The sequence below is a fragment of the Myxine glutinosa genome, chromosome 1 (genome assembly GCF_964187855.1).
Source record: "Myxine glutinosa chromosome 1, kmMyxGlut1.1, whole genome shotgun sequence".
NCBI lineage: Eukaryota > Metazoa > Chordata > Myxini > Myxiniformes > Myxinidae > Myxine > Myxine glutinosa.
The window spans coordinates 337,827,060-337,841,117 of NC_136261.1; the positions used below are offsets into that span (position 1 = coordinate 337,827,060).

General features: G+C 49.8%; 1 protein-coding gene across 4 annotated transcripts in view; it reads left to right on the top strand.

Annotated features, from left to right (window-relative positions):
- Positions 1–14,058, top strand: part of LOC137416603 (phosphatidylinositol 4-phosphate 3-kinase C2 domain-containing subunit alpha) — a 146,874-nt gene that overhangs the window by 19,917 nt on the left and 112,899 nt on the right. For all 4 annotated transcript variants that reach the window (XR_013621791.1, XM_078769815.1, XM_078769814.1 and 1 more), the window contains one exon: positions 8,858–8,986. Coding sequence is in view for 3 of the 4 variants with exons in the window: in XM_078769815.1 (XP_078625941.1) it covers positions 8,858–8,986 (129 nt within the window). In the remaining variant the exon portion in view is untranslated. The remainder of the gene's footprint in view (positions 1–8,857; positions 8,987–14,058) is intronic.

A 14,058-nucleotide genomic window follows, 5' to 3' on the forward strand; every position in this document is an offset into this window, starting at 1 on the left:
CGTGCGGAGGCCCAAAAGGACCCACAGCAGCCAGTCGGCCCAACCGCCGTCTTGAAGGCCGGCCATGAGCGCGGCCTTCATGGAGCGGTGGAATCGCTCGCACAACCCGTTTGCTTGGGGGTGGTAGGCCGTAGTACGGTGGAGCTTGACCCCCAGGTTGCGGGCGACCGCACCCCACAGCTCGGAGGTGAACTGTGGTCCGCGGTCTGACGAGATGTCCGCCGGTGCGCCGAAGCGGGCGACCCAGGTGGCGATGAAAGCCTGCGCCACGTCGGTGGTGGTGGTGGAGACGAGGGGAACGGCCTCCGGCCACCTGGTGGTCCTGTCCACCATGGTGAGCAGGTGTGTGAACCCCCGTGACGGGGGGAGGGGGCCCACCAGATCCACGTTGACGTGGTCGAAACGTCGTTCGGGCACGGTGAAAGGTGCCAGCGGGGCCTGGGTGTGTCGGTGGACCTTGGCCCGTTGGCAGGCCGTGCAGGTGCTGGTCCAATCGCGGACGTCCCGACGAAGGCCGTGCCAGACGAATCGCGCCGACACCAGCTTCTGGGAAGCTTTCCGGCCCGGGTGGGAAAGGCCATGGAGGGAGGCGAAGATGCGGCGTTGCCAGGTGACGGGCACGATGGGGCGAGGCTGGCCTTGGGAGACGTCGCAGAGCAGGACAGTGTCCGCGAAGGGGATGTCGGCCAGGCGGAGGCCCGTGTCCGCCGCCCGGAGGGCTTGCACCGTGGTGTCGGTGGTTTGGTCCGCCGCCATAAGCGCAAAGTCCACGCCCAGGTGGACCGCGTTCGCGCTGGCCCGGGAAAGACAGTCGGCCACGGCGTTGTTTTTGCCGGCGACGTGCCGGATGTCCGTGGTAAACTCCGACACGGCGGAGAGGTGGCGCTGTTGGCGGGCCGACCACGGCTCCGTGACCTTGGCCATGGCGTAAACCAACGGCTTGTGGTCGACGAACGCCGTGAAAGGTCGGCCCTCCAGGAGGTGGCGGAAATGGCGGACGGCCAGGTGTAGACCGAGGAGCTCCCGGTCAAACGTGCTGTATTTGAGCTCGTTCGGCCGGAGCTGCCGGCTGAAAAAAGCGAGTGGCTGCCAAACCCCATTCACCCATTGCTCATGTACGGCGCCCACCGCGTAGTCGGAGGCATCCGTGGTGAGGGCGATGGGAGCGTTGAGCACCGGGTGAGCGAGCAGTGTTGCGTCGGCGAGGGCCCGCTTTGAGCTTTGGAAGGCCGCATCCATTGCTGCGGACCAGGCGATGTCGTGCTTGGCCGGCTTGCCCCGGAGGGCTTCGTAGAGGGGCCGCATGAGTTGAGCAGCGCGGGGCACGAAGCGGTGATAAAAATTCACCATTCCCAGGAATTCCTGCAGGGCCTTTATGGTGCGGGGACGCGGGAACGTGGTGATGGCCTCGACCTTGGTTGGCAGCGGCACGGCCCCGTTCTTGGTGATGTGGTGGCCCAAAAAATCAACGGCCGTCGTGCCGAAGTGGCATTTGGCCGGGTTGACGATGAGGCCGTGCTCGCTGAGGCGCCCGAACAGTGTTCGGAGGTGGAGGAGGTGCTCGGCCCGGGACGTGCTGGCGACGAGGATGTCGTCCAGGTAAATGAAAAGGAACGGCAGGTCACGCAGCACGCCGTCCATCAAGCACTGGAACGCCTGAGCCGCGTTCTTGAGACCAAACGGCATCCGCAAGAATTCGAATAAGCCGAACGGCGTGATGACTGCCGTTTTAGGGACGTCGGCCGCCCTGACAGGTACCTGGTGATATCCCCGTATGAGATCAATTTTCGAAAAAATGACCCGTCCCGCCAGACGGGCGGAGAAGTCTTGGATATGCGGGATCGGGTACCTGTCGGGGGTGGTAGCGTCATTGAGACGGCGGTAGTCGCCACACGGGCGCCATCCACCCCCCGGCTTTGGCACGATGTGCAGTGGCGAGGCCCACGCGCTATCGGAGCGCCGCACGATGCCGAGGTGCTCCAACACGTCGAATTCGGCCTTCGCCACGGCGAGCTTGGCTGGGTCGAGGCGGCGGGCCCTGGCGTAGACCGGCGGGCCCGTGGTTGGTATGTGGTGCTCGATCCCATGCCGTAGTGCGACGGCCGAAAACGTCGGCCGCGTGAGGGCCGGGAACTCCGTGAGCAGGCGAGCAAACTCGTTCGCCGCCGGGACGGCGCATGCCAGCTCGGTCGGCGCGGAGCTGCTCAATGTGCATACCAGGGAGCTGAAGGTTTCGGCGTTGATTAAACGACGCCGTTGGACGTCCACCAGCAGTCCGTGTGCGCAGAGGAAGTCGGCGCCTAGCAGAGCCATGGGCACGTTTGCGGTTACAAACGTCCAAGCAAAGCGTTGGCCGCCGAAGCAGAGGGTGACGTTGCGCGGGCCGAAGGTGCGGATCGTCGATCCGTTGGCCGCAACCAAGGAGGGGCCGCAAACCGCGGACTGCCTGTCCTGGTCAGAGGCGGGTATGACGCTCAGTTGGGCGCCGGTGTCGCACAGGAAGTGCCGTCCGGACGCTTTATCCGTGATGAACAGTAAGTTGCCCGTGTGGCCGGCGCTCATGGCTGGTAATGAACGCCGGCCCGGCCGTTTCCCGGCCTGCCGAAGGTGCACGGGGGTCGGCATGTCCGGGCCTTCTGTCCGAACCTGGCATGATAGTAACACCACGCTTGGTCAGGTGGAGACCCCGGTCGTCGTGCTGGAGGTGGTCGGCTCGGTGGAGCGGCCGCCAATTGCGTCCGCAGTTCGGTCGTCGACCGTGCCGGGTGCTCGGGCGCCATGGGTGTTGCGTCGGACGGCGGTGGGTCCCATGTCGCCGCTGCGATGCGCTGTCCTGCGGCGGAGATCTTGTCGGCTTCTCTGGCAAGGGCCCGGGGATCTGTGATCGTCGTGCTTGCCAGGGCGAGGCGTACCGGGTTAGGCAGCTGACGGAGGAACAGCTCCCGGAACAGGAATGCCGGAGAGTGCTCGCCGAGCAGTGAAAGCATGTAGTCCATTCGCTCGGAAGGGCGCGTGTCGCCGAGCTCGGGCAGGTCGAGCAGGCGCCGTGCGCGCTCCGCCGATGGGAGGGCGAAAGCGTCGAGGAGAAGCTTCTTAATCGCGCCGTATTTGTCAGCGGCTGGCGGGCTCTCGAGGAGGCTCAGGGCGCAGGCCGCGGTGGCCGAACCGAGCGCTGCTACCACATGGTGGAAGCGGGTGTCGTCGGCCATGATGCCTCGCAGGGCGAACAGGGAATCCGCCTGTGCGAACCAAACCGCCGCGTGAGCCTCCCAGAAGGTAGGCAGTTTAAGGGCGACTGCCGTGTCCATGTCGGTAGGTCACCAATGAAGGAGCTGGGGCTCCCACGTCGATCGGAAGAATGGACGCGACAAAAAGCTGGAATTCATCCGAGTTGCTTTAATCAAACCAAACACTCAGGCACTCTGAAAAGCCCGTTTATCGGGCAGCAATATATATACATATTATCCCGGAGCGTTTGCCCAGGAAAGGCGAGAGGGGGCGTGGCCCAGCGTCCTGGCTGCGGCCTGGCAAGTTGAGGGCGAGCCTGCCCGGGCATGCCCGGGCGTCCCGACCGAGGCCTGTCAAGTTGAGCGCGGGCCTGCCCGGGCGTCCTGGACGAGCCCGGCATGGTGATCGCTCCGCGTCCTTGATAGGTGCAAGGCGATTGTGAAAACCCAGCGGTAGCCGCTACATGGTGATGAATTGTCTTCCGAGCATTTTTTTGTTTACCTGTTGGCTAGTTTTCATGAACGTTAGTCTTGCGCTTTGCATGTGATCTCCTTTCTTCTTCTTCTTTTTTCCCCTCCTTACGCTTGTGATTTAGTTTCGCTCAACCTTACAAAACTCAAAAATCTTCCAAAATGATCTCCTAAACCTGTTTACTTCTAGTTCTTATCTCTTACTCCTTCTGTCACCCTTTTTTTTTATAATTAACCTCCATATTACGATTCGACTTCTATAAAATGACAATTCCAAATGTTTGATCTTCCTTTTCCTTTCCAAAATGACTCGTGACTTTCCCATACAACGACCTGACCTTCGTTTCCTTCCCGAATCGCTCGCTAACCGGCACCCGCATTTGATTGTGTTCAAACAGCAGTATCCTTTTTTTAACCACGTTGTTTAAGAAAGAGTCTTGCTTTGGTTTCTTTTTTGTTGTTGTTGTAGTTTTACCTCCGCCACCAAAGGTGGATGGAGGTTATGTTTTCACCACTGTCTGTTTGTTTGTTTGTTTGGCTGTGAACAAGATATCTCAAAAAGTTGTGGATGTATTCGGCTGAAATTTGGCAGAGAGGTAGTGCATGTGACGAGGACGAAATGATTCGATTTTGGTGAAGATTCGGATCCGGCTAGTAAAAAATTTTTTAAAGTGATCCTTCACCATTGAGTAATATAGCTAAAAACGATACATAGTATGATATCTCAAAGAGTTGTGGACGGCTTTGGACGAAACTTGGTGTTTCGATTGGGTGCGTGACAAGGTCTAATTGATTCGATTTCGGTGAAGATCTGAATATGGATTCGGATACGATAATTATTTAATGTTTAAGTGATTCTTCACCATTGAGAGATCGGGAAAAAAGCGATATATAACATAATACCTGTACCAAAGTCGTTGGTAGCACTACTTGGTATGCTAATGGATGAACCCAATATAAAGAACAAGGCATCAGACACAGTGAGACAAGCAACTCTGAGTCTCGCTCAGCTGTTGCAATACAACAGTCATGTGAGAAGGCGCCAGGAGTCCACCAATTCGCATCACTGTAAGGACAGAGAGACCCCACTGCCTGTTTATATTGGCCTGATGATCCATGGACATACGCGTAAACGTGAACTGGTGGATATACTGTTTCATCTCGGCTTGTCAGTTTCATATGACAGGGTTCTTGGCATATCGACAGAACTTGCCATCTCAGCGTCTGAGCAATATCAAACTGATGGGGTTGTGTGTCCACTTGTCCTGCGTAAAAATATATTTACAACTGCTGCAGTGGACAATATCGACCACAACCCCAGCTCAACTACAGCATGCGAGGCCTTTCATGGTACAGGAATATCCCTGTTTCAAAACCGAGCAACAGCGTCTGATGGTATTGTACGTGAACCCGCCATTCTGCAACCAACGTCTTCAAAAACACAGATACCGCCACTTCCGGACTCGTACACAACTTTGACACCAGTTACACTGATCAAGAAGGATCCCATTGTTCCATTGCAGAATGGTCCACTAACATGTGACAAAGAACTTGTGAAATCTGCTATTGACTGTGAAACTAAATGGCTGAACAATACCTAAGACCTTATCACCAAAGAGCTTCAGAGCACAGATGAGCCAATATCGTGGGGTGCGTTCCATGCAAACACACTGGAAAGTCCAAGAAACTTTTATGTCACAATTACATCACTGTTACCGTTGTTCTCGGACGATTCCAAATCTGTCGCCATGATCCGTCATGCAATGGATGTTGTAAAATCTGCGGTTGAACTTCTGAATTCTGGTCAGGTACCAGTGTTAACAGTGGACCAGCCTCTGTTTGCAATTGCAAAGCTGATCCAGTGGAACTGGCCAGATGTGTATGGAGAAGAAAAGTTTGTTATTCTGCTTGGTGGACTCCACACAGAGATGGACATCTTGAGAGTCCTTGGAAAGTTGCTGGACGGAAGTGGCTGGACACATGCGCTAACCCAAGCAAATGTTGCCACAGCAGGGACGGCTGACTCATTTTTAAAGGCGTCACATGTTACAAGAACGAAGCATGCCTATCCAGTCACTTCTAGTGCATTGTCAATCCTCATGCGTAAAGCTTACGACACCTACACGTGTGAGGAAATAGAACCATTGGCCTTTGACAAGTGGTGCCTTAAACAAGCTGAGATGTCTCCACAGTTCCAGTACTGGCTGATCATTATACGATTAGAGCTCCTCGTTTTGGTGTATGTGAGGTCTATTCGTGAAGGGAACTTCGCACTCTACGTCGCAGCCCTAGAAGCAATGGCTCCCTGGTTCTTTGCCCTTGATCAAACACAGTATTCCAGATGGATTCCCGTTCATATTCGGGACATGGTTACACTGCAGGACAGACTTCCTGATGTAGCGAGGCAGTTTGAACAAGGTGACTTTGTGGTGCACAAAACAAATCGTCCATTCTCAGCTCTTGCCATAGATCATGCACACGAACAAAATAATGCGGTCGTAAAGGGTGATGGTGGGGTGGTTGGTCTTCTGCAAAATCCACGAGCACTCCTACGGTGGATGGTAGCAGGTCCTGAACTGGCTAGGGTTGTACATGGCTTTGAAACAGTTGCCCTCGAGAGCAGTACTTCGAAGAACAATCTTAAGCATCATGAGCATACGCTGTCCGCACAAGTCTCCTTTGCAAAAGAGGTCACGACGCTCGTTCAAGTAATTGATGACATGGGAAATCCATTCACAGACGAAAGCGGGGACTTGCTGGTCTTGGATAGCCGAGATATTGTTGATTCAGAAATAGCGGATAACGTGCGCTCCATAGAGAATTTGGGCCAGCAGCAGTATGAGCAATATGTCAAAGAGCGTATGTTAGAGAGAACAACCCCTATAATGGATCCCATCAAGAGAAACAACATACCTTTGTTCAGCCGACCACCACCAAAGGTCTCATCTAAAGCAACACACCTATCATCACTTAAAAGTGACTGTGCACTGTTTTCGAGACTCTACATAGCTTCTCAAATGCGCGAAGGGGACCTGGAAAATTTCTTCAGGCATGAGAACCACGCGTATCCTCCTCCTCTGTCACAGCTTGGGAAACTCCGGTTTGGGACAAAAGCTGACCTCACGGAATGTTTAGAAAAGCTATGCAAACCCAGTGGAGAAGCCCCTGTAGCTGATGTTATCATATTGGATGGAGCAGCAATCGTCAACATGTTGAGACCAGTGGGGACCAAAACCTTCCAGGAATACGCTACCCTAGTGTTTCTGCCGTACATCAAAGCACAGCTACGAAACGTCTCGAGAGTCGATATCGTTTGGGACATGTACATCCAAGGGAGCCTTAAATCCACAGCTAGAGAGAAACGAGGCAAAGGTATTCGGAGACGTGTAACAGCAGCAAACACTATTCCAGGAAACTGGCAGGAGTTCCTGCGTTTGGACAACAACAAGACTGAGCTCTTCGAATTCTTGGCACATCAGGTATTACCGTCACCAATCACCATGCTTAATATAATTCTTAATATATGCAAATAATTGTACATAACATTTAATATACAATGTAGTTTCATTAACCATGTTAGCAAGTGTGCGTACTACTAATGCTCTATACCAATATGAATCTATAATCACTAATACTTCTTTAATGCTCTATACCAATATGAATCTATAATCACTAATACTTCTTTACTGTCGCTACTTCTAACCATAGATGGTGGAAAATCTCTCCACAGAGAAGGAAGTGTACACGACATGTGGAGAGAATGTGTTGTGTACTCGTGTGAAAATCGCAACATCACATTGCTTAAAATCGGTCAAATTTTTCACCGATTTCAGATAATTTGGCACAAAAAAGCCCTTTATGTTGAAATAAATGTATTTTATGAAAGAATTAATGCTGTAATTGGATTCCTTGTGTCTGAAAACATACAAAATGATGTTTTATTCATGTCTGTAGCTTGAATATTAAAGAAAATATCGGGTTTAATAGAAATTCACGGCTCGGCTGGTGGCCATCTTGGATTTTGGCCAAATATGGCCACCAGGGGGATTTTTTTCTTGGCACTATATCTGAAATCGATTATTATGTATTCAAGATGAACTGTACGAAATTTGGTGCTTTTACCACAATCTGAACAATTGTTTCACATATCTGCCCCGCTAAGAGGGAACATTTAATAGCGCGGGATCTCACTGGTCTGTATAGGTTTCAGTAGATCTGCATGCTGGCAGAATGTCCGAGAAGTACGCACACTCGCCTCTAAGCTGTCTTGCCTGGTTTTGAATCCCGACACAGCTATAAACTGTCATCACAGTGTTTCACAGACTGGGTAATTCATCAATGTGTGTGCCATCCCTCGGATGGCCGTTGTACTGGGTGATCCGTCTGCTGGCATTAGTGTTCACCGACCCCACAGTGTCCTTCATGAAGAGTAGGCGAGCTATCACCGATACCCTGAACAAGTTACAAATTCTTGCTCTAACATACAGGGGGCACTGCATCAGCAGCACTGCCACATCGTCAGCGAATGATGCTACCCCGCAGCCTTGGGCTCCACACAAAAGAAGATTGATGGAGTTGTAGAGCTATCACCGGTACCCTGAACAAGTTACAAATTCGTGCTCTAATATACAGGGGGCACTGCATCAGCAGCACTGCCACATCATCAGCGAATGATGCTACCCCGCAGCCTTGGGCTGCATACAAAAGAAGATTGATGGAGTTGTATTCGTTTGTGGACATTAAGATCCTACGGTGTCCAACGCGAAGAGTTGGCGAGCTATCGCCGGCACCCTGAACAATTTCCGAATTCCTGACATAACTACTACTGGACGAGGGATGGTAAACCACCCAGCATACCCTTTACCAAGAAAGTGCTTTGGCAGAACCGACGCTCTGTAACACAGATTATGATGCGAGAGAGAGAGAGAGAGAGATAGATATAATATATAGATATATATAGACATATATAGATATATATAGATGCAATATGTTGACTTGCAGTAAATTCTCAAAATGAGGTTTCTTTCAAAATGTTGGAGGATATTTTAAAATGTTTTTCAGGTCGACATTTGTTGAAAAAAAAGTATTTTTTCTTAAGAACTTCATTTCTGAGCCAGTTGTCCTGCGTATATTGGTTGCTTTGATTTTCAATTTGGCAGAACCTCTTGAGTGAACACAACCCAAAAGACGAGATGGCCAGCACTCCTCAAAACATACCGCACAGTGTGTCTGCAGAAGAAACCTATGGTCAACCGCAGCACGACAAAAGGCTTGGGGTGCGGAAATCGGTAAGACGTATATTGAGGGTAGGTGATGTGAATGAATGAATGAATGAATGATCGTTTTAAGGCCATTTTTCCCGCTAGAGCGGGGGTTAGCCTTGTGGGCCCCATGACAATCATGGTTCCCTGTTTGAAGCAATGTTTTTACGGCCGGATGCCCTTCCTGACGCCAACCCTTGGTCGCCTCTTACGATGCGCAGGGAGATGCTCTTACGATGCGAATATTCAGCACAATTTGTAAATAGGTTTGAAAGTAATGGGAAGCATGCCAGGGGGCATTAAATTGAGCCGGGTGACTGTTTTGATATTTGTATAACATTGATGCACTGTTAATAGAGCATATAATGGTTTAACCTAATTAATTGTCTGTTAGGAGCTGGCTGGGTCAGGTCGTAGGCATTAAATAACTCACTTCGCTAACCCCCGCAAGTGTATGTAGACGAATTATGATTTTCACCTGTAAACATGGAAGTGGCAAGTGGTTGAACCACTCTCCCCTGCTGGAGGGAGGGGGTCTTGTGGGTGGGAAGCGATGCCAATTCTGCAAACAAATCCTCTCGCTACCAGAAGGAGCGGGGACTACCAGTGTTAAAACTTGTATTAGTTTATCTTAATTTTTTATTATAAATTTTTGCTACTTCCACCAATGAAGGTGGGAGGTTATGTTTTCACCCCTGTATGTCTATTTGTCTGACTGTGAGCAGGATATCATAAAGGTTATGGCTGGATTCTGACAAAAGCTGGTGGACAGGTTGGGTGTGTGACAAGGACGAATTGATTCGATTTTGGTGAAGATCTGGATCTGGATGCGAGAATGTTTTTTGGTTTTATGTAATTCTTAACAATTAAGAGATCGGGCCAAAACCAATATGCAGCCTTGTATTTCAAAAAGTTGTGGAAGAGTTATGACAACTTGGTGGATGAGTTGGGTAGGTGACAAGTACAAGCAGATTAGCTTTTGGTTCAGGTCTGGAAGCAGATCCGGCCTATCGGTGGGATACAAAATATAAACTGCTGTCCCTGATTTTAACTCGGCCTGGGAATTCTTCTGCAGAAACCTGCTCTCTCTCATGCGCAGATTCATCCCATCTCATCTTAAATTATCCTACCCATCTTCCCATCCATGGTACACTGAATCCTGTGGTGAAGCAGTTGTTCTAAAATAACTTGCCTTCTCTTCCTGGAAGGCTAATCCGACCGAAAGCAATCTTAGTGCATTCATAAAAGTCCGCAACAAGTGTGTGTTTACCCTACTCTCAGGAGAGCCAGAAAATAACATCTGTCCAACCTCAAGAATGAACTTTCAAGCTTGTCTCTCTCCTGTGAAACCTGAGGGTACCTTATTAGGTCTGTCGGGAGTATGCTCACCTTCAATCCCAATCCTCTCTTCAAATGGCATCACAGCTGACTCCACCAGTGAGAAGGCTGAATTGAAATTCTGTGTTTGCTTCCTTATCTTGTGTCCCCAACCCCTCACTCTCGGTACCCATCCTTCACTGTTGTACCCAACTGCTCCTGAACTCTGTGTATTTTGCTCCTCAGAAGGTGGAGAAGGTGGAGAAGGTTCTTTCAACCCTCGACTCTGACTCTGACTCTGGAACAGGACCGGATGGCATCAGCTCACGTGTCTTAAAAACATGCTCTGCTGTTCTTGCACATCCTATAGCTGCCTTTTTCCCCCTATCATTTGCCCTCGGTCATCTTCCATCTGCTTCGAAATCCGCCAACATCACTGCATTACATAAAAGGTGCAAAAACGGATTCCTTTAACTGCAGACCTATCAGCTCATTTCCAATCATCAGCAAGGTTATGGAATCCATCATCACAGTTGACATGAAATCCTTCCTTTTCTCCAACAACCTCATCTTCGAGCATCAATTTGGATTCAGACCAGGTCACTCCACCTTGGCCGAGCTGCTTTGACTCACCCAACAATGATTTGAGGTCCTCATTGTCAGACATGATCAGGGCTGTCTTTCTGGACATATCTCGTGCTTTTGGTACAGTCTGGCATCCTGCCTTACTCTCCAAACTCTCTGCCTGTGGCATCCAAGGCCAACTCCACACATGGCTTTTGGACTTCCTCTGCTGCCGTAGCTAACGTGTGGCACTCGACGGAATCCTTTCATCTCCTCTTTCTCTGTCAAGATCTGTTTGTCTGGTCGATTTGTTTGTGAAGTTAATGTTAGCTCTTTCACGAGCCTCGATTCAGTATACAAAAAAAAAAAAAAAAAAAAAAAAGGCTGGTAAGACATGTCTTTATCTATTTGCTGATGACTCCACCTTCTGCCTCTTTCTCCTTCAGACAGGCTGGCTGACAGCAGCCACCTCCCTCTCCTCAGACCGTGACAAATTCACAAGCTGGGCAAACACTTGGAGTATGTCTTTAAATCCTGACAAATTTCACACCCTCTCTATCTCTCTCTGAAAGGACCGTCTGGCACCATCCCCACACCCCCATCTACTTTCTTAACAATCCTCTTCAGGAAATTCGGTCATTCAAGATATCGGGTCTCACTATCAGCCATGATCTTTCTTGGGCAAACCACATTTCAATGTTGGCCTGCAAAGCCAGCTACTGACTGGGCATCCTCTGTCGTACAAAGTCCGTCCTTGACACACCTGAACTCCTATCCACCGACAAGGCCTTAATCCACAGATTGATGGAGTATTGCTCTCCTCTCTGGGCTGCCTCCCCTGCCTCACATCTTCCTCAGCTTGATGCCATGGAAACCAAGGCCTTCAAGATCATTAGAATCTCTTGCGATAAAGCTATGGGCCTATTACTTCACCATCGCAGAAAGGCCAGTGGTCTCAGCTTCTACCGCGTCCTTTCTGGTCTTGCACCCTCTGTTCATTGCATGCTTCATCCCGCCTAGGTTTCTTCAGGACACGCATGGTCCACAATCAACCCCACCCCCCTTTTTTGTGAAACGATCTAAATCCAGGATCACCGCTTACCTCCACTCATTCGTTCTTCTTTTCTCCCTCCTGTGGAACCAACTTCCACATCCACCGCCTTCCCCCACACTGCACCCCAATCCTTCCTTTTTCTAAATTTCTAGTTTTCCCTCTTGAGAGTTTCCTTATGTATCCTCTCATGTCCCCTTTCTTCCCCACACCCATTGTTTGTCCAAGTATCCCTCTATATTGGCCTTCAACTCTGCTATTGGTGTCCCTCCCCCACCCCCTCTCTCTGCTATTCCCTTTGTCCTGTTGCATCCTGATCCGTTCAGTGTACTAGTCATCATCCATGAGCCTCGACCATGTATACAAAAAAAGTACAGCCTGGATGAGGTATGCATTCCACCGAGTGCCGTTCTAGTTTATTATGTACCCATATGGTGTGATGATGAGATTGAGGAGTTAAAACTGAAAGTTGAAGTGAGAGGATGGACATGGGAAAAGAGACATGATGATAGGAGAAATCCATGTGGAGTACATGGGTGTGAGAAGTAGGGTAAAAGGAAAGGGGGTTGGGAGAAGATATGAGTGAAGGGTCATCTATAGAGCATGGTGGGGCAGGGAGTTGGGAGTGGGGGGAAGGCAAGTCAAAATTCTGTCGACGTTTGCATTTGCAATGAATACATTGCCTGTTTATGCAATTGGGGGTCCAGTGTTGCCTTACGAGAAATGAAGAATGAGCTTTCTCTCTCTCCCTCTCACACAGATTAATTAGGCCTACCACACTGGGTTAGCATGAACTACTTCATTGAGGCCTAGTTTTGTAAAGAGGTAATTTGATTTGCGATTCCAAAAAGGGGGATGGTTTTGCAGAAAGCAGTGCGAGCCGCGAGGGTGTTTTTGGATCGGTGTTGCCTGATCTGCATGGTCGGATCATGCGGAGAACAGATTGCAATTGAATATCATGTGAAGAATTACTCCACACGTCTTCATGGAACCACCGTTAGAGGCCATTTTCCCCCGCAGAGCAGGAAAGGAAAAAAAACATGCCATGGAAGAATATTGGTGAAACACGATAATAGATTGTACATCCAACAAACAAGTTTAAATGCACCATGTTTCATGAAGATCACAAGAGTTGATAAAATGATTTTATGTGTTTGAGGCTTACAGAAAGCAAGGTGACAAAAGGTATAAACTGATAAGGTAGGGCACGGGGGAAAACAGTCGGCCACATTGAGCAAGAGATTTAACAAAGTGGAAAAGAGGAGAGGAAACACGGTGGCCTGCAAGTAGGAGGGTTGGGAAAGGCCGCGTCAATGTGGATGAAAAATATTGTCAGTAACGAGGAGGATGATGTGAGATTGTGCTGCACCACCTGTTTGAAGCCATGGAGGGAAGAGTAGAACAGAACATCCTCCGGAAGCCAGTTCTACAGACAGGAGAAGCGAGGAACACAGTTGTGGCGTGCAGTCAGCCTGGGTTTTGGATGATTAGGCAGGACGTTACTGGAAGGATGCTTACTTCCTGGAGATGTTGGGGAGGGTTGTAGTGGTAAGACAGCAGTGAGAGAGCAAGACTGGAGGAGAGGTGTGTAAATATGATTTTTTTTAAAGGTCATAACTCTGCCACCAAGTCTAGTGTTGGCTTAACGGTTCAGGTGGCTGACTTCGTGGCTTAAGGTCTTCGGGTCTTGAGTTTGAGTCCCTGTTGTGCCGTTGAAATAACAACACGCGTGTTGACGCAGCCTGTCATCCTTCTGAGGTTGGTAAAATGAGTACCAGTTTACTGGTAACAGAGGTACTGCATCAGCGGCACAGCTCCGCTTCCAGAAATGATGCAACCAGCAGCAACAACAACGAAACGACAACCACCGCCTCCAAAGGGCGATGGAGGTTATGTTTCCACTCCTGTTTGTCTGTCTGATTGTTTGTCTGGGAGCAGGATATCTCAAAAAGTTATGAACGGATTCAGACGAAACTTGGTGGACAGATTGGATGTGTGACAAGGACAAGATCTGGATCCGGACCGGATACTGGAATTTTCGAAGTGATTTTTTTTATCATGAAGAGATAGGGCCAAAAACTATATATAGCACGATATCTCAAAAAGTTGTGGATGGATTCAGACGAAACTTGGTGGATGAGTTGGACAGGTGACAAGAACAACCTGA